The sequence below is a fragment of the Emys orbicularis genome, chromosome 5, assembly GCF_028017835.1.
Source record: "Emys orbicularis isolate rEmyOrb1 chromosome 5, rEmyOrb1.hap1, whole genome shotgun sequence".
Classification (NCBI taxonomy): domain Eukaryota; kingdom Metazoa; phylum Chordata; order Testudines; family Emydidae; genus Emys; species Emys orbicularis.
The window spans coordinates 6,241,916-6,260,925 of NC_088687.1; the positions used below are offsets into that span (position 1 = coordinate 6,241,916).

General features: G+C 43.4%; 1 protein-coding gene across 17 annotated transcripts in view; it reads left to right on the top strand.

The window, feature by feature from the left end:
• The window catches only part of ADGRL3 (adhesion G protein-coupled receptor L3), a 452,742-nt gene that overhangs the window by 328,912 nt on the left and 104,820 nt on the right, over positions 1-19,010 (top strand). For all 17 annotated transcript variants that reach the window (XM_065405560.1, XM_065405559.1, XM_065405564.1 and 14 more), the window contains 3 exons: positions 1,310-1,432; positions 5,773-5,981; positions 6,670-6,846. In XM_065405560.1, coding sequence (XP_065261632.1) covers positions 1,310-1,432; positions 5,773-5,981; positions 6,670-6,846 — 509 coding nt within the window. The remainder of the gene's footprint in view (positions 1-1,309; positions 1,433-5,772; positions 5,982-6,669; positions 6,847-19,010) is intronic.

A 19,010-nucleotide genomic window follows, 5' to 3' on the forward strand; every position in this document is an offset into this window, starting at 1 on the left:
TAGGATTTAAATATGTCAGTTTTGTAAGCAGTGGGAGAGCCATAGCTGGATGGACAGATTCGGCAGTGGAACCCATTGATAGTGAACTCTGGTATAGCCGGATTCCATTGATAGTGAACTCTGGTATGGCAGGACTCCATTGATAATGAACTCTGGTATAACCAGACTCCATTGAGAGTAAACTCTTATCTAGTGATTTATAGTGAAACAGAATGAAAGTTGCTGATTCAGTGCACTGCCCTGGAGAAATTACATTTCAGCAGGTACAGAACCCCTCTTTACTGCCAAAGCCTCAAGTCCTTCCCAAACAAAACTCCCTTTATTGTTATGAGTCATTATTTGCTAGGCTTCTGTGATGGCTGCATAACATTAAAAGACAGTCCCTAGGATCTTAGAGATTTGGCTGACTAAGGTCTGAGTAAGAATTGCAGGTTTTGAGTCCTAGTCACCCTATTCTGTGGGGGTCAAATACTTTATAAGTGCTTTTGCTGAGTCTACATGTGTGTGGTTAGGTGTATTATGATTATCTATTACTTGTGTTTCACTGGTGCCTACAGGCCAGGGACCCACTGGGCTATATGTACAAACATATAACAAAGAGACAGACCTGCCCTAAAGAGCATGGACTACGTTTTTCAAAAGAGCCTAATGGGCACCCAACTCCCATTGCATTTCAGTGGGACTTGGACACTTACATCCCTCTCTTTTGGAAATCCCAGCCATAATCTGCATCCGTTATATCAGCGAGAGCACCAGCTGACAAGGAGATGGTCCTTGATCTTACTTACTACAAATATAGTCAATTGAATTCAAGTTTTTGTCTTTATTTAGGTGAGGGTTGTTTTTAATTAAAAAACAAGCGAGATGGAAAATGCCAGGCCTCCAGCAGTGCTCACGTAAAATGAGAACAGCCTTTCTTTTCATTTCTTTGAATGCAGATGCCGAGTGTCGATAAAATCTACAGAATGTACCAAGAGCCAGTGGCAAACTACCAACACTTTCAGATTTTCATGTTAATTGTTGTCTTTAATATTCTTGGGTGCTTGTTTACATGAACTGGTTGTCTTTGTCTACTACAGAGACTACATTTTATTTGCTATTTTTTTTAAAATTATGTTTAAACCTTCTTCGGGGAAGAAATAAGCAGCAGTCCAAAGCAGAGTCTAGCATGAAACACTGTACATGGATTCTAGTGTTTGCATTTTCTTTGGAAAACAGTTTTGTAACTTAGCTGTATATCATTATTTTGAAATAGTGATTTTTTCCCTCTGTGTTACAATTCAGTAGCTCACTTCTCTCTTGCTAACAGAACTGGAAGTTGCAAGGCTAAGCACCGATGGGAATTTGGAAGACCTGAAATTTCCACAGAACTTGGGCCACGGAAGCGCCATCCAGCTGTCGGCAAATACATTGAAACAAAATGGTCGCAATGGTGGGTGCTGAATTTTGAGGCCTTTCACACCTTTTGATTTGGGTCACCAATGGGTTACCTTTAAAAGTAGCCTGTAAAGTATAGAATAAGTAATGAATAACGGTTATAAGCATGTTGCAGACATGAGCCGTAGAAGTTGTAGTCGTTATAAGCACATCTGTTGAAGGTATTACAGATAGTTATAGTATCAGTAAAAGGTGTTATTGATGATGATTGATTGCAGTAGCACCTAGGAGCCCTAGTCATGGACCAAGACCCCATGGTGCTAGGTGCTGTACAAACTCAGGTCAAAAAGACAGTCCCTGCTCCAAAGAGCTTGTAGTGTAAGTAGAGCTATAGCAGACTCTTTTTGTTCTGCGTTTGTACAGTCCCTGGTCCATGACTAGGACTTTAGGCATTCTGATAATACAAATAAATAAACTATACTCGCAACAGTAATACGTAACCTATTGACCTGTTGGATTCTATAACGAGTGATTAACTGTTTATTACAATATCTATTAAGCATTTGTTAACTCTATATAAACCCTTAATGAATATACCCTTGATATAAAGTGTGACCTTAACTTACTTTGCTGAGATGCACATTTTTAAATCCCCCTTCTCTCCTGGCTCTATCTGAGGAAGGCAAGAAGCCTACAAAGCCAGATCCAATTTTTCTGAGGGTACATGCAGATAGGAAGCAGCAGCAAGTCTCAGAGCCCGGGTCTACAAACTCCAGCTTGTGAGGCTCATACTATATGGCGCTAAAAATAACTGTGCTGACACTCAGACAAGAGCTTGGGCATTAAGCCCACCCCTTACCCTCAGACCCTGAGCCGGAACAGCTACATGGCAATTTTTAGCACTGTAGGACTCAAGTCTGTAGACCCAGGCTCTGAGAGTCGTTGCTGTGAGTTGCTACTTGCCATACAGATGTACCCTTAGTGGCCAGTCAGGCCTTACCACATCACCAGAGACTCAACACTACATCTGTGTGTTTGAATTGCATGCAGAGATCTAGTGATTCATTCTGCAGCCCTCAGAGTTGTTTCCCCTGCTTAGAAGCAATGCCAGCAATCCTGTGCTGCAGCAGAAACGGGAGTGCCTCATGCACAAAACTGATCAAGCCTGTCTAGTAGCACTGCACTTGCGTGGGTATATTGATAATCAGTCATTTGGAGTTCTTTCATAAGGTGCCTTGTAAATCTTGCTTTAGTGCCTATGGATTAATGTTAAAATAGTAACTACATTTTCTTCCCAACTCTGTGATGTCCTAATACCTTACAGATCTTTTCCATTACTTTGACTGGAGCTTCTAAAATAGTCAATTTTATTTATTTCTTTTTTACTTTTGAGCATCTATAAAACCTGTGGTGCACCAGACATGTTTAATATTAATTAACAATCCCATGCCCTTGACTGCATGCTAAATCAGCTGATTGGAAATCTCTCTTACTGCCAAGTGACTGTCAATCTTTGCAAGTGTCAAGGCTCTGTAAGTGTGCACTGGTTTCGTAAATCACGCTGCAAGTGGGCCAATGGGGAGTAAAGCTGAGCCTCAGTGCTTAGTTAGCATCTGTTGCCTATGGTGAGAAACGTACATAGGATAAAAGATGTAGTTGAAAACCTGTTTTGAAGTACTGCACTGCACTAATATTTGAAAGATGGCGGGGGGTGAGGGAAGCCCAGTAAACGATAACAACACGAAAAGCCAACACACCAAAAAAGTTATGAATCTAAATCCTCAGTGTCTCCATCTCTAAAGCTTATGAGCCTCTTGATATGCTATAAATTAAAGATGATGTTAGATGGGAACGGTCTTTAAGCTGCCAAGTCGTTCATTTCTAGTTCAGTAATTTGAGCAGAAACATTTGTGGATCTATCTGTATAGATCCACTGTAGCCCAAACCGTGAAGTGCCAGGCTCTGTTTGTACTATGGGGCTTGACAAATTTCTGTTTATGAGATCCATTAAAGTAAAGACTCTGCTCATTTATTTTATTGTTCTGTAATGAGTGTGTATTCTGTGGGGGTTGCTTTTAAACATTAGCCTGCATGTGTGTTTGTAAATGCGACAGTACTTTGATCATTGCAAACTAGGCAAAGTATAAAGCAATAGGATAATATAAAGCTAGGTAAGCGAGGTTAAACTATTAAGAATCCTGAAGACGCTGAGCCTTGGTCTTGCAATGATCAATGGGAGTTTTGCCACTTCAGTGGCATCTGGATTTATCCCCGAAATTGTAGGATGAAAAGAGAATATTTAATTGGGTGAAATCCTGGGCTTATTGAAGTCAATGGCCAAACTTCAATGGACTTCAGTGGGGCTAGTATTTCACCATGTGTGGTTGGACTTTAGAAATCTGTAGGGAAAGCGAAACTCTTTATAAAAGCTTTGGAAGACAGAGGAGAAATCCGCATTACATGCTGCTAAGTCTGATGTCCAGAATAGACTTGGACTCAGCTGCACTCAGATGTTACAGCCCAGGACTGTGATAACATTTTCTATTCTTTCAGTAGACCAGATTTTCTCTTTAAACGACTTGGCATTTTTCCCGCTGGCAGACAGGAGTAGCTCCAAAAAGTCAAAACGGCACTGGGCTTTGCTGTTGGGAAGACAGTGATCACTGTTGAGAAGGGTCGTTGATACCACCAGCTGATTTACCCTATGTGGCAGATGTATCTGAATTCTGTCTGCCGTTGTTAGCTCCACTTTGGAAGTGGTAACAAAGGATTCACCAAAAGACCAGATCCTTATCTGGTGTCAATTGATATAGTTCTGTTGTTGTCAGGGGAACTGCCTCAGTTTACCCCAGCTGAGGATCTGGCCTAACGCTATGAAATAAATTTGGAAGCAGTAATATCAATCTCTCATATTTAGGTACTTCTGTTCACCCTGAAGTCTCCCCAGAACACAGGACATTGGAAAAATCACTAGACAATTAATATAGAAGGGGCATTTCAATTTTTGTAAAGTTTACTTTAGTTACAGAAAATAATCTTCAAATAAGATCACCATATCATATTGCCATTTCAGGGCTACCTACCTTCTCCTCTGGCACAATCAGGTGCAAGTACATTGACCTCATTCTCGTTACTGCATGGCCTAGTGGACAGATCACTGGTCGGGGGCGTAGGGCACCTGGATTTTAGTCTTGGCTCTTCCCGACCTTTAAAATGTGAAGAATGATACTGACCTGCTTTGTGAGGTGCTTGGAGATCTACTGGTGAAAAATGCTTTAGAAGTGCTAGGCAGTATTGTCCCACTGGGGAATTTCCTCTCAAGTCTTCAGTCAGACTTTGTTCCCCATGGCAATTGCCATCCTCACATTATTAGGCCATTGTGATAGTCTGCCTTGAAATCCCACAAGCTGGGAAATGTACCATCATAGCTGCCCAATCCAGTAGTGGAAAGACTTTTTTTAAAATAATACTAATAATTATAAAGGAAAACTAACTCACTGCCTTCCTTATTTTAAGATCTTTGCAATGATGGGCCAAAAAAGCAATAAAGAGGATTGCTTCAGTTAGGAACCAATTTGCTGGTAGTGTGGGTTTTATGCAATAACTTTAGCAATGGAATTAAATGGAAAGGGAGAAAACCTGGTTGAAAAATGTATTTAGTTATAACTAACATTTCACAATTTTTCTCTTTTGTTGCTGATTGTTTATGGGTAATTTCTGACCCACTCCCGCCCCCCCTTGTCCCTCACCCCACAGTCTTGAATGGAAATACTGTTAGGTTGTTCAACAAGTTGCTCTCTGTGGCTTAGATTGTCACTTTACAGTGTGTCCCAAGGATGAGAGTGGCACTGCCCAAGGAGCAGAGCAGACAACAAAGGGTCATTTGTAGACACCCAACTCCTCGCTGCTCCTTCTTGCTAAGAGAGGAGTAAGCTACTTCACCTCTTTTCCGTGGAGCAGGTTATTCCCACGTGTGCCATAAGCTGCAGTCCCTCCCAATTCCCCATCTCCCTTCACCTTCTTCCTGCCCACTTGCTCACAGAGAGAAGTATCAGATAAGCAGCTCTCCCCACCGTTGGACAACTTGATGGCCACGTGGAGTTCTGGTATTTGCAGTGACAGTGGGAGTTGAGTTTTCTGTGCCAGGCCTCAATGCTTTTAACTCCTGACTTTTTGTTGCATTCACAGAGCGAGCCAATGATACATTATCCCTTTAGCAACACAGGCTGGACTGTTCCCAAAGTGCACACACCCAGCTCTTTGTTTCGGCAGAATAGACAAGATGGAGGAAGTCATAGCTAACAGAACGCTTTGCTTGGAAGGGACAGTTGTTATCTCTAACACAACTTTGGGGCTGGACTGGTCTGATCTCTAACTCCTCTCTGCACTTTGTAGGTGAAATCAGGGTGGCTTTTGTGCTGTATAACAACCTGGGTCACTATCTCTCCACGGAGAACGCCAGCATGAAGTTGGGAACAGAGGCCATGTCAACCAATCACTCCGTCATAGTCAACTCCCCTGTCATTACAGCAGCAATAAACAAAGAGTTCAGCAATAAGGTTTATCTAGCTGATCCTGTGGTGTTTACAGTCAAGCACATCAAGGTACGGGAGCGTGGGGGCATCAGGAAACCACACATTTAAAGAGATTTTAATTTTATTTCTAAAGCTAATGCAGCAAAAGTTCTCAAGTTTGGCCACCTGAAGCACTCAGTAGCCTTGGATTAAATTTTGAGTTATGTGTTTGTTACTTTGTGCCTAATGTTTTATAGATAATGTCTCTTTTACATTGTACTAATCAGGGTCTCCATTGTGTAGAAGCCCCATCATTCAATTGCTAACTCATGTCACTCCATAATTAAAAGCTACCAATATATTAAAATGGTCCAAAATATTATTTTATCATGGTGGCAGGGGATATTAGAGGGAACAGGATTTCAGTGAAAGAGGACAGTTAGCCCTCCATTAGCCAAGTACTGTAATTGCAAAAGTTGATTGCTTAAAGCAATTAATTTCTCTGCTCTGCAATGCAAATGAAGCAATCTGGTTCTGAAGAGTTGAATTTAGTCTGTGGTTGAAATTAATCAAGAACAAAGAACTAAGTTGGCAGTAACAAAGAGAGCAGCAACAATCTAACTTTCTCTGGCATGTACAATACTTGACATATAAACTGTTGCTGATTGTTTATATGAAATGAAAGGGTAAGAGTTACAAACTCTGGGGAAAGAGAGTGCATTTAGAAATCTCAGAAGCCATTAGAATTTTTATTGCATTTATTCATTTCTTTTTGCAGCAGTCAGAAGAAATTTTCAACCCTAACTGTTCATTCTGGAACTATTCAAAACACACAATGACAGGGTATTGGTCGAAACAGGGGTGTCGGCTCCTGACCACAAACAAGACGCACACCACATGTTCCTGTAATCACCTCACCAACTTTGCAGTCTTGATGGCACATGTGGAAGTCAAGGTAGGCACTGGAAATCTCGGAGCTGCGTGATTAATACAGTATTGCTTTGTTGCTGGGAAGAGAGAAACATTCGGTGAGGTCGCTGTCTGAAGGCGATTCCAATCACCGAACCTGTCACTCTGCCCGGGTTGTTTGTATGTCACTCCGATTAACTTCAGCACAAGTATCCCAGGGCTGTGGCTGGCCCATAGTGTGACCAGCTGCCAAATGAGATGAAGAACAGGGAGCAGTGAACTTCAAAAGGCTGGCTGTGGGTGCTGCATCCAAACCCATGATGACAGAGAGCTCGATGCTGCAGTCTTTGCTCATGTGGAGTCTGACTGTGCCCTAGAGACCCAGCTCGGCAGTGTGGCTGGTGAGGAGTAGCAGGCGGGATCTGCCTTGCTGGGGCTTCCTGGATCCTAAAGATTCCTGTGATGCTGACAAAGCTCTTTGGGGTGTGTGGCTTACTGCCCCCTATGCAGCCAGTCAGCACCTCGGGGCAGAACTATGCCTCTCTCCCTTGCCTGGTGGCAGCCTGGGTGCTCCGGTAAGTCACTGCTTGGAATTCTGCCTGCCTCTGTTTCAGGCTGCGCAAGGAAGGGGAAGTTCCTTTCACCCTCCTTGCCACATGGCACACTCCTGTTAGGGCCAGGTGGTCCACGGTTAGCCCCATTGACTTCAGTGGAGTCACTTGCTTTGAGCCGTATGGCGTAACCCTTACTCACGCCAATAGGACTTTTACTCACGTGAATCGTCCCGTTGATGGTAGAACTACCTGTGTCAGTAACTGCTCCTCAGTGTGCTCACGGCTTGTAAGGTGGAGACGTCCGCTTAGGTTTGATGCACGCACAGGCGAAAGGTTGAGTTGGTTCTTACATTATCTGAACAGCTTTGCCCGTCTGTACTGGAGATGGATACTCTGGAGAGAAGGACTAGGTGTGCTTTTTCTAACATTGTAGCTGAGATTGTAAAACAAGTTATTAGCCCAGTTTCAATTACTATTCTTTAAAAGGGAGTACCTCCTTTTAGTCTCTCTCTATATGGATAAGTGTATCAAGGTTCAAAGATCATTTTAGAGAAAAATCCAGTTTTTGTCTTTGTTTTGCTTCTTGTGACTAAACATTTGCTCGTATTTTTTTAAACACATAAATTCTGCAAGCTATAGGCAGGACAATGATGCATTTAGTAGGCCTGTATTGAACAATTCAGCTTCATTTTCAAGTCTGCTGCAGTGCATGTACAGTAGCTACTTTTCACAACAGTTTTATTGAGCCACCAGCCCATAGTGATAATGTTACGATCGAATGGCACCGGTTCCTCTGATACTGAATACTGTCCAAGTGACTAATGGATCCGGTGTGTTGCCAATGTAATGTATGAATCATAATGACGGCATTGACATTGTATTGGGTCTTAAGGAGTTTGTCACATCAAACAATGACATTGGTGGTGTTCTTTTTTTTTTTTTTTTTTTTTTTCAATTTTTCTGCCCCTTGACATGCTGTTGCTAAGTGCAGAGTCCAGCCCTATTCCTAATAAAGATGTCAATGGAGCTCTATAGGTTGGTTATTGTATGGTACATATCCGACACCAAATAAGCCAGCTAACAAAGGGATTGGTTCTGAGGACTATGTTCAGCTTTTACTCAGTCTTCACTAGGGCAGCTCTCACTGAATAACCATAAGGGTGAAATAAAAACAGAGTAAGGCCCTCAGGAGCTGATAAAGTATGCCAGGCATACAACGAAAATGAATCCTACTAGAGTTTAATTGAGGAAGAAGGATGCCTCAGTGATTAGGGCACTAGTATGGGACCATGAGACTGGAGTTCAGGTCCTTGCTCTGCACAGACGTCCCATGTGGCCACGGGCAAATCCCTTCCCCACTCTGTCTCTCTATTCCTCATCTGTAACATAGGGATCATTACTTCACAGGGGTGTTATGAGGGTAAATACATTAAAGATGCTAAGGGGCTCAAATACCCCAATAATGGGCCCATATAAGTATAATGGAGCCTTAGATAATAATACCTCGCTCTTATGTAGAGCTTTTCTTCAATAGATCTCAAACTGCTTTACAAAGGAGGTCTGTAGCATTATCCACATGTTGCAGGGAAACTGAGGCACAGAGAGTGCAAGTGATTTGCCCAAAATCACCCAGCAAGCCAGTGGCCAAGTTGGGAATAGAATCCAGATCTCCTGAGTTCCAGTCCTATCCACTAGGCAACACTCCTTAGACTGTTTCACATCATGTTAGTCTCTCTTGTATGTTAACTAGTCTGTTTTCATGGCTGTAGAGTCATGTTCATTTTTTATTTGGCTATTGCCAAAACACCGCTGCTGCCATGGTAAAGTCAGCTCTGTTTTGTTGACTCTAACCTAGAAGGGCAGCTTGCTGGCATCTCTCTGGTTCATAGATCATTACAGTCTACGTTTAGCCTGCAGTGTGGAGGGGAATTGGTCTGATGGCTTCACGTGATTCCAGAGAAGTAAGCCCAGTATGTTAAATAGGATGCAGGATAAAATACAAGGGAGCGTTTGGTGCAGAATAATTTTGTGGGCAATGAATAACTTTTCAGAGCACGGTCCTTCAGGAGAGATGTTAAAGTAAAGGAGACAGCATAGGATTTGCTGTTGTGTCTGTCCAAGAAGCATGGACTTAGGGGTTCCAAGTGCCAGTCAGGTAACAAAGGTCTCTGTTTTCAGCATAGCACTTGGGCTGTTGTTAACAGGTGTTCTCCTCCACCTGCACATCCTGTGAATCAGAAGGGAAACCAGATTCCGTCTGGCTACCCTGTGCCTTTAAGGCACAGCCTCTAGTAAGGGAGCGGTCCGGAGAAGCATTGCTTCGGGGCAGCAGAATGTTCACGGAGAGCGCACACACTGCTGCGAGTACCCTTGTATGCAGCTTACTCCCCATACCGTGGCCCAGGACATTGGGGAGAGATGTGGCTCCCCTTCCCCACTACATGCGCTTGGGGTAATAGGACGAGTGAGGTCCCAGATCTCCTGGAAGCACAGAGATTCAGCCTGATCCTTATGGAGGAACACTAGGGTTGGCAGGTGTTATGCTCATGGCACACACAGAGAAAAGTCAGATTAAAAACAAAATGCACTTGCTGGAAGGTAACACTGCTTCATTTCTTAGAATTTAGAATGTTAACACACAAGAACCTCAAACCAGAGAGAGACAATGCAGGCTGCTCTCTAAAAAACAAAAGAGACAACTTACTCTACCTTACTCTAGGCTGGCCTTAGACAGCCTGACTGCTCTGATTCCACACTTCCCTGGAGAGCCTCCTACCCTGCAAGCAGGACCAGGAAACTCCTTAGGATTTGAATTAGCAGCTTATAATTTTTACAGTTTTCAATATACCATCAACGTCTCCTTATATCCTCACCTGGCTACCTGAAATATGCTACCTAATGACAGAGAATACAGCATATCACGGGGAACAGACACCTGAACTTCTCTTCTTAGTTTAAAGTTGACAGCACTACAATTTGACAAATGTCATTTCTGGCCATGAATTAGCTCCCTCCCCAGTAAGATGGTAATGCTGTGTGTTCCTTTAAGGGAGAATTCTGCGGACATTCCATGAGTTATGGGCTGTGCTTTAATTATTAGCATATGGGGGGTGGGGGAGAGAGGTAGGGACTCTGATGCATCCAGCGAATGATTGATAGCCTTCTGCTTCTCTACTCAGTAATAGCTATATGTCTGTGTCTTAAGGAAAAACAAATATCAATGGCTGACCATTAGAGCTGTGATTTATCTGTGTGTCTTAAGACTGGGAGTTGATGGGATCAATTCCAGGCTTAACAGGACTCTACTCAATGAAGAAGAAAGATTTTTTTAAAAGATGCTATCTGCCTATTAGAGTTAGTTGAGCCTGGAGCTGGCTTTATTCATCAAATTCAATGGGCTCCCTGCCAAGTTTACATGACTTTCCAAGATCCTGGGACTCTGGAAACAGTAGAGTCTCCCCAGATGCCCCCTCAATTTAAAAGGCACTGAGTTGGGTGCCCTTTCTCCCATACATAATACTGAGGAATAACCCTGTGCTAGGCCATCTCCTCCAGGCCTCTGGAACATAATACATGGAGTAAGGATAATCACACAAGCTGACTTCATTCCCAGCGGGATATCTTTTGACAGGCATGGCAGGCAGTCCCCCACGGCAATTGCACTTACAAGTCATGGTGTGAATGGAAATTCACAAGCTATTCCAGAAATGCATGCTGTAATTCAAAGAAAACCCATGTCACATAAGAGTTGGAAATATTGTGGTGTCTCTGCACAGAAGTACAAAATAATGATGTGCTAGTTATGAATTATCATTTATATGGTAGTATCACTGAGAGATCAGGGCCCCTTTGTGCTAGGTGCTGTACAAAGATAATAAATGACAGGCTCGGCCTCAAAGAGCGTACAGTCTAAAGAGACAAGACAGGCCCATGTTGGGAGGGGAGACAGAGACACTCGGCACATTAGTGGCAGAACAGGAATAGAGTCTCTTGTGTTCCAATCTAGTACCCTATCTGTGGACCACATTGCCTGCTGTTACTCAGAGCTCTTCCACTGATTCATAATATCTTTGTCAGGTATAAAAATGATGTTTGCCATCCCTGGTTATCTAACTATTGTACTCTCCATCTACATAATGCAGCATGCAGTCTACCTTATGGAACCGGAATATTTCCTGTCTTTCAGAGCATGTACCATTGAAAATTCAAATTTTCATTTCTCATTTAGATGCCTTCAGACTTCCAAATAAATCAAACACCTTTCCGTCAGATTACAAATAACTTTGGATGGTTTTATACAAAAATTATTGCAAGCAAATGCATGAATCTGTAAGATGTTGTTATTATGACCCTTAAATGCAATAAGACTACAGTAGTTCTTACGCCCCCGAAGAAAGCACATGGTTAAAGGACATAAGCCATTCTACCTGTGTAACAGCTACAGAATTATCTTTCAAAATTTACAAGCTGATTTTCATAAAAGCAAGTACTTTGCATCATAATGACCATAGCAGATGCATCTTAAATGTACCATGGGAAAAATATGCAACCAAAAAACTAGTTAAATGCTAGTGGGAAAATCCATTAAAAAAGACCCAACTGTGTGAGTAAGAGTAGCTTAAGGTAGACAAATATTGCTCAGCAATGTGTACTGTGCTCTACAAGTCGCTATTCCAACAAGATGCTTTAAGTGCAGCAATTAATCTGAAGCTTTAAAATGTTATACTGTGCTACGCATAAATTACATCATCATCAATTATTTTGGAAGTCAAGGAACGAGGAGAATTGAGGAGAGAAATGAACAAACATTTATAAAGTCTAAGTGGAACGTATGGGTCTATTGCCTAAAACCAATCTCTGAATTTTGGATCTAAAGAACAGGCTAAACTCATCCCTCAGTCAGACATACATTAACATTAGTGGGGTTGATGGGCAGTATCAAAAAGCAGAATGAGGCCCAGGATCTAGAACATGTTAAAATATCAGAGCTAAATTCTAAAGCTGCTGTATTGTACATTGAGTTAGGGCAAAGGGATTTTGCACCTGCGAAAGGGTTAAGTCTCTGCAGAAGAGTTTTATTATGCTGACTTATTCAAAAATGTGTTAAACAAGGAGTGTTTCAATTAAGCAGAAAAGTTATTAAATCAGCTTGTCTTCACTGGGTTTTTTAAATGAAAAATAAAAGACTATTTGAGTGTGTGTCAAGAACAGGAACCAGGGAACTTAATGGAATCAGCAAATTAAGAGATGTAAGAGACATATTCAGTAATCCATTACATCCCTTTGCCAGTGAAGAATTGTCACTTACAGAATATTGTGGGGTGATTTGTCTAGCTTCCCTTGGGAAAATTACTCAACCCTTATTGTTAAGAAAATACAGCTTACTCTCCTGACTAAATTTTCATGGAAGCACAGAAATTGTGGCTGGAAAAACTGAAATTGTCATGTAATCTATCTCTACAGTGTCAAGACATAATTGTATGCAATAGCATATCCTGAGCATTAAATCACTCCAGATATAGTCCTTATAACAGTTCTCATGGGTACCCGATGTTCAGTCTGAAAGATCATATGGTTTCCAGATATTCAGCCAAAATTTTTCTTTGTTCCTATTAGTCCTGTTTCTATCTGACTGAACTGCTCTAAAGATCTCCTCTTTCTCCCTCCTGGGTGTTTGCACCATTTAGACTGCATATCCCCACACATAGTCACCTTTTGGGTGTCCAACTGGGGACACTTTGGGCCTGATTTCAGAGGCTCTGAATCTGAGTCCTTCCCATGCTGCCAGATAATGCCTGGAGTATGAACAAGGCTCCACCATCCCTGTCTATCCTGGGTCACTGTTTGCATGCCCTCTACATTGTTAAGAATCATAAGCTATTGGGTGCTTTTTAAAAAAGATCGGCTCTAGGAATTGTTTGGGGAAAGTTCTCTGGACTGTGTTCTACAGGAGGGCATCCAGGAGTGCTGCCAGCTTTTCTGCCGCTCTAGGCGGCAGAAGGTCCTGCCCCGAAATGCTGCCCCCCACAGAGGCAGCGGAAGGTCCCGCCGCCGAAATACCGCCGTGGTCGCCGCCCCCCAAATTGTAGCGCCCTAGGCGACCGCCTAGGTTGCCTAATGGGTTGCGCCGGCCCTGAGGGTATCAAAGATGATTACAGAGGCTACCCTTCTGGCCTTGCAATCTATGAATACGTTTTCCTTCTCTGAGTACTGTTCAATGGAGGGATTCGTTCAGTTGGCCCCCTTGTATGTCCCTTCAGCTCCCAACAGTACAACTGCCATGACAGATTCTTCACACAGCTCTCAGATATTTCCATCTTCTTTTCTGGATAACTTCAGATATAAGGGGGTGTTGAACTCTGACAAGTATCGGCACTTGTTATATATTCATTCAATATAATACCTAGTATTGTCCTGGAGCGGTTGTTGTCACAAGCATTTAGATATCATCTGTACCTTTGGTGGATTTCCAGCTTTCACATCCATATGCTAAGATGGAAATAATATTTGAGTTAAAGAGTCGTAGTTTGATCTGCAAATTGTAGATTTCTGGTGACCAATTGCTGTGTGAGCTGATGAATGCAGCTACCACCTTGCCAGTTCGTGCCATTATTTCCTTCTGGATGGCCCCATTGGCTTGTGCATTACTGAGTTGGGCACTGCCAGGCTTCTCATTAGATTTGTTTTTTCATGACTGATTATTAATCCCATCTGTTTTGCAGTACTGGACAGTCTTTCGGTCTTTGTTTGAACTTCGGTTGAGCTCGCACTTAGAAAAGCTTTGTCATCAGCAAAATCTAGATTTTACAGTATATTGCTGTGAGCTATGCAATGGCTATGTTGTATCCTTCTACACTTTGCCATTGACTTCATTATGAGACAATGCCAAACAGTGGAGGTAAAGAGAACACATCATCATTGGAGACCAGTGTCTGTGTTGAACCATTCACTCAGGCCTGCATTTACTTTCACATGCTGCATCTTGATAGAAAGCCTTGATGCTGTTAACTACACCTCTACCCCAATATAACACGACCCGATAGAACACAAATTTGGATATAATGCGGTAAAGCAGTGGCTCCGGGGGGGGGGGGGGGAGCTGCGCACTCCGGCGGATCAAAGCAAGTTCGATATAACGCGGTTTCACCTATAACACGGTAAGATTTTTTGGCTCCCGAGGACAGCGTTATATCGGGGTAGAGGTGTATTTTAGTTGGCATATCACAATGCTTCAAGATGTTCCAGAGTGAATTGCAATGGTGCCAAGCTCCCACAATTCCAACGAAGTAATAGCAGATCTGCAATGGGCTCGTTCTTATGTTGGGCACCCAAAAATAGAGACAGCATCCTAAAATCAGTAGCCATTTTAGAAGATGTTGACCACGGCGTTTAACTCTTTTAATCTTTCCTTATAAATCAATCTCTCCGGCATTGCGGGTGTTGCCTTTCTCTGGACTCCTTGTTTGCACTCCTTTGAATACCAGAGTGTCCCAAAGAGCCAGAGGCAGTGTTCTAGCTGCACTCTTGCCTGTGCTCTAGAAACAGTTGTTGTGGCTTATTTATAATTGTAGGATTATTATTATTTATTCCAACTGCAGCTGCACAAAAGCAAGCAAGGCCTCTAGTGTATCCCCAACCTGTGAAGTGGTACTGTCCAATATTGCAATGACTTTCTGTGCTATTATATCACATTGCAAGCTCATATTTAATTACTTACTATGCACTCTCTCTCACCTATGTCCTTTTCAGCATAGCTATTTTGCATGTATATCCCTCTCACCTGCATCTCTGTTTCTGTGTAGTTTCTCCAGAGGTCTTAGCTTGTATTTTTTCCAGGGAGAGCTCTGTTATTTCCTTTCCATATTTCTAACCTCTCTGTCCCTTTGTATTATTTATGTGCTCTTCAATACTGGAAACATTAGTCCCCGAGTCCTTCTCGCGGATGGATAGGCTCGGCAGAATTCAGCTTTTATTTTTTATAATGACGATGGATAATATCAATGTTTATTTTACACCTTTTTTTCATTTTTATCTATTTACATTTTCCCAGTTGCACAACACTTTTGTTTTTAAGCATTTTTTTTTCTATTTGTATCCATATAAATGTTCACAGTTTGGGGAAATTATGTGGGGAGGGGGGATGGTCAGACAATAATTATTTAATGACAGAAGACTCTGTGATTTAAAAAGTTAAAGCTTTATAGCCATCAAACCACAAATTGTCAACATCTCATGTCCACATTTACAAAATAAATATCCATAACTCAAACTCTAATAATTTCTCAAGCAGCACTTTTCATACTTTACCTAACTGGATTTTGATGATTATTGATGGAAATATTTCTTCTTCAGTTTAGGTGTACAGTGAAATCAACGTTTACCGACATTTACTAATAAAAATCTAATCCTCCCAAGTCTAAGCATGGTTGTAGATGTTAAATTAAACCGGCTGTGACAGCATTTTGTTCGCAGCTGCTTCCTCTACCCCAAACCCGATAGATTGTTTTCCTCATTGCCCATTTTTACAGCCAGTTCTCTGTGGAGAAAGCCACAGGGAGGGGCCAGAGGGGCAGGAACGCTTCGCACTCCTGGGTTCTGCGAAGTCTTCCTTCTTCCATGGAATTTAAATAGCACTAAGCTTCCCCCTATTGATTAGCTTCACAATCAACACCTTCCTCATGGGGAGAACGAGGTTCAGGGTGACTTCCTCTCCGATTAGATTCTGTACTCTCTGGAACATGCAGTTCTGCTGTGTGCAATTGAGGAATCGCTTTGATCCGCGTGCCGAAGATCGGTTTCATCCTGTTCCGTCCACTAAATAAAGACACTAAACTAGGGAGATTGTTGTCCCTAGGAAGAATGGCAGCAGAATTTCTCAGTCATGACATATTTTGACCTCTCAGAATGGCAATAGGATGTCTTTTATAGATACCATTTTAATAAGAGTTGGATTCATAAATTCCAAGGCCAGAAGGGACCATAGTGAATATCTAGCTGACCTGTGTAACACAGGCCAGAGAACTTGCCCAAAAGATGAGTGTTTTGAAGAAAATCATAGGGCACGATTGTCCCTTGGCCCTCAGATAGGTATACAGAGCGGGCAAGCTGAGACAGTGCCAGGTGTCCTGCCATCTTGCATAGCTGCCCAAAGGCTGGGCCCAATAGCAGGCCGCAATGTGACCTGAGCACTAGGGCTGTGTGAGGCTAGATCAGCTGCTGTAGCTAGTCTTTCCAAATAAAACAGAGACAGTACTTGGCCAAAAGCTGTTCGTCGTCGCTCCACTGATGAAACGAAGCCAGAATGAAGGAGCAAGAAAGATGCAATCACTGGGCCTGAATTACCTCTCACTCACACCTGTGTAGCACTCATTTTGCAGCAGTGAAGTGACACCTGTGTAAGTGAGACCAGAATGGGACCCCATAGTGTTCACCATACACTGTATCCATGGTAACCTGCAGTTCAGCTTTTCACTTAGTAACATAGAGGAAGGTGACAACTTTATATCCTCTTTACAGTTTAGTGTTTTGGCTGTTTATAATAAGGGACAGGACTGGCTGATTTCAGGGCAACTCCATGCCAGCAAATCTCCTCCACATCTCTCATTACTGCTCCGAGATTGACTCCACTAACGTAGAGCGCCAAAGAGCACTTTTCATCCCAGTATCCTCACTAGCTGCCCGGTCCGGCGAGGTGCTGACTGCCCTCAGCTTCTGTTGACTTCAGCGAGAAGTGAGGATGCCCAGGATTTCACTGGATTGGGCTCTCTCTCATGAACTGTGAACTCGACCTCCTAAGCTCCCATCCCAACAGCCAAACCAGGTGGCACAGATCGCATCGGCCCTCTCACCAGGAGCAGTTAGCGCCCTGGTTCAGCAAGGCACTAGATCATGTGCCTAACTTTAAGCTCATGAGTAGACCTACTGAAGACGAACTTGCTGACCTGGGACACTGGAAAATATCTCTGGTATTTTGTGACCCCTGCAGTGCTCAAGATTACCGAGAGCCTTGGGACCTTGAAATTAGTGATGCCAATGGGTTAGTAATTGTGCATCTCGACACATAGCAACCAAACTGCTTTGGTACTTACACCCTTGTCTTTCAAGATGGCTGCTTGCCATCATGCCAGTAACTCTGGGGTGACAAGGCCTTGCATCTTTTGGCAGGTTTTTAAAAATGACTGGGGAAAAGCCAGATGTGTCTTGGAGAAGGTTGTGTGTCAGCTACAGCTGGAGGGATCACGGGGAGACTACATTTTAGGGGCTAGAACTTGCTGAGTGACCTTCTATAAAGAGGAGGGAAGGTTTAAGTGTGTGTCCTAAGGAGACACCAAACCAGCTAGGAAGAAATGTCTCAGGGAAGTAGAGGCTGGATGAACCGGGTACTCTGAGGTACATCTCCCATTGTATACGAGTGATTTGGAGCCTGAAGCTGATTTCAAACTGCTGTCAATCAGTCCATATCCCATGGCAGTCAGTGGCATTACACCACCGCTTCAGAGCAAAACCAGGCCCTTTCTATCCGTGGTTAGGGCTCAGTTGTTCCCCTTGGGCGTAGTCCATCTGAGTTGGTCGCACAGTGCCATGCTTTTCATGACCACTGTCGGTAGACAGGATACTGGGCTAGATGGACCTTTGGTCTGACCTGGTACGGCCGTTCTTATGTTCTTATGCTGCCCTCAGGAGGCATGGAGGGGCTGTGCACCTGCCCCCCACTACTGCACCCCTTGTGGAGAGCAACTCACTCCCTGCCCTCTGCCATAGTCTGCCTCCCACCCTGTCCCGGATGCCATGTGTACCTGGGGGAGCAGGTACAGAATAACCTGTGTGCTCCCTCTGAGTGCAGGGCTGGGGTCCCGACCAGTTCTTACCTGGGTCATGCAAGGGGGAGGGGAAAGGCTCCTTAATCCTTCCCCCAGCTACATGCCGGAATCGCCACTTTTTGGGGAGTTGATCCTTAGTGTTCAGCATAAACTTGCAGTTTTGTACATTCAACAAGCGTTTCCCCGCGTTCCTTATACCAGTGCGGTTTGGGTCGGTAGATCTCGTCCCTGGCTTTCCCAGCAGTTCGGATTCAGTTATTAGTGTGTCCTAGACTCAGAGACTTTAAGGCCAGAAGGGGCCACCGTGATCATCTAATCTGACCTCTTGTACATCGCAGGCCACAGAACCTCGCCCACCCACTCCTGTGATAGGCCCCTGCCTCTGGCTGAGTTAGTGAAGTCCTCAAATCTTGATTTAAAGACTGTCTATAAAGCCCCCTGGGATCTCACCCTATCTGTGTAACATACCGTAGTGAGTAAATGCAACGTGGACATAAGGACGACGGGCTCTCGATAACACACTGTGGTTGATAAAAGTTTTAAAAGGAGTAACGGGATTCCAGTCCATTCTGGGCAGCTACAGATCTCAGGAGCAGTGTAAAGTATCCACCACTGCCAGCTTAAATCTGGCCCACTTGGACCGATGCCCAATCCATGCTGCTGCCTTCCAAGCCAGCTCCCGCTGGTCACACAACAGCCATATTCCAGCCAGCCAATGACACTTTCTGTAGTTACCATTTGTCATTCCTCCACCCACAAGCATGTTACTGTCTCCCTTCCTAAAGGCAAAGATTAGCTGAACAAAAGCACCCCGCAGCCAGCAGCTCTGTTTCAGC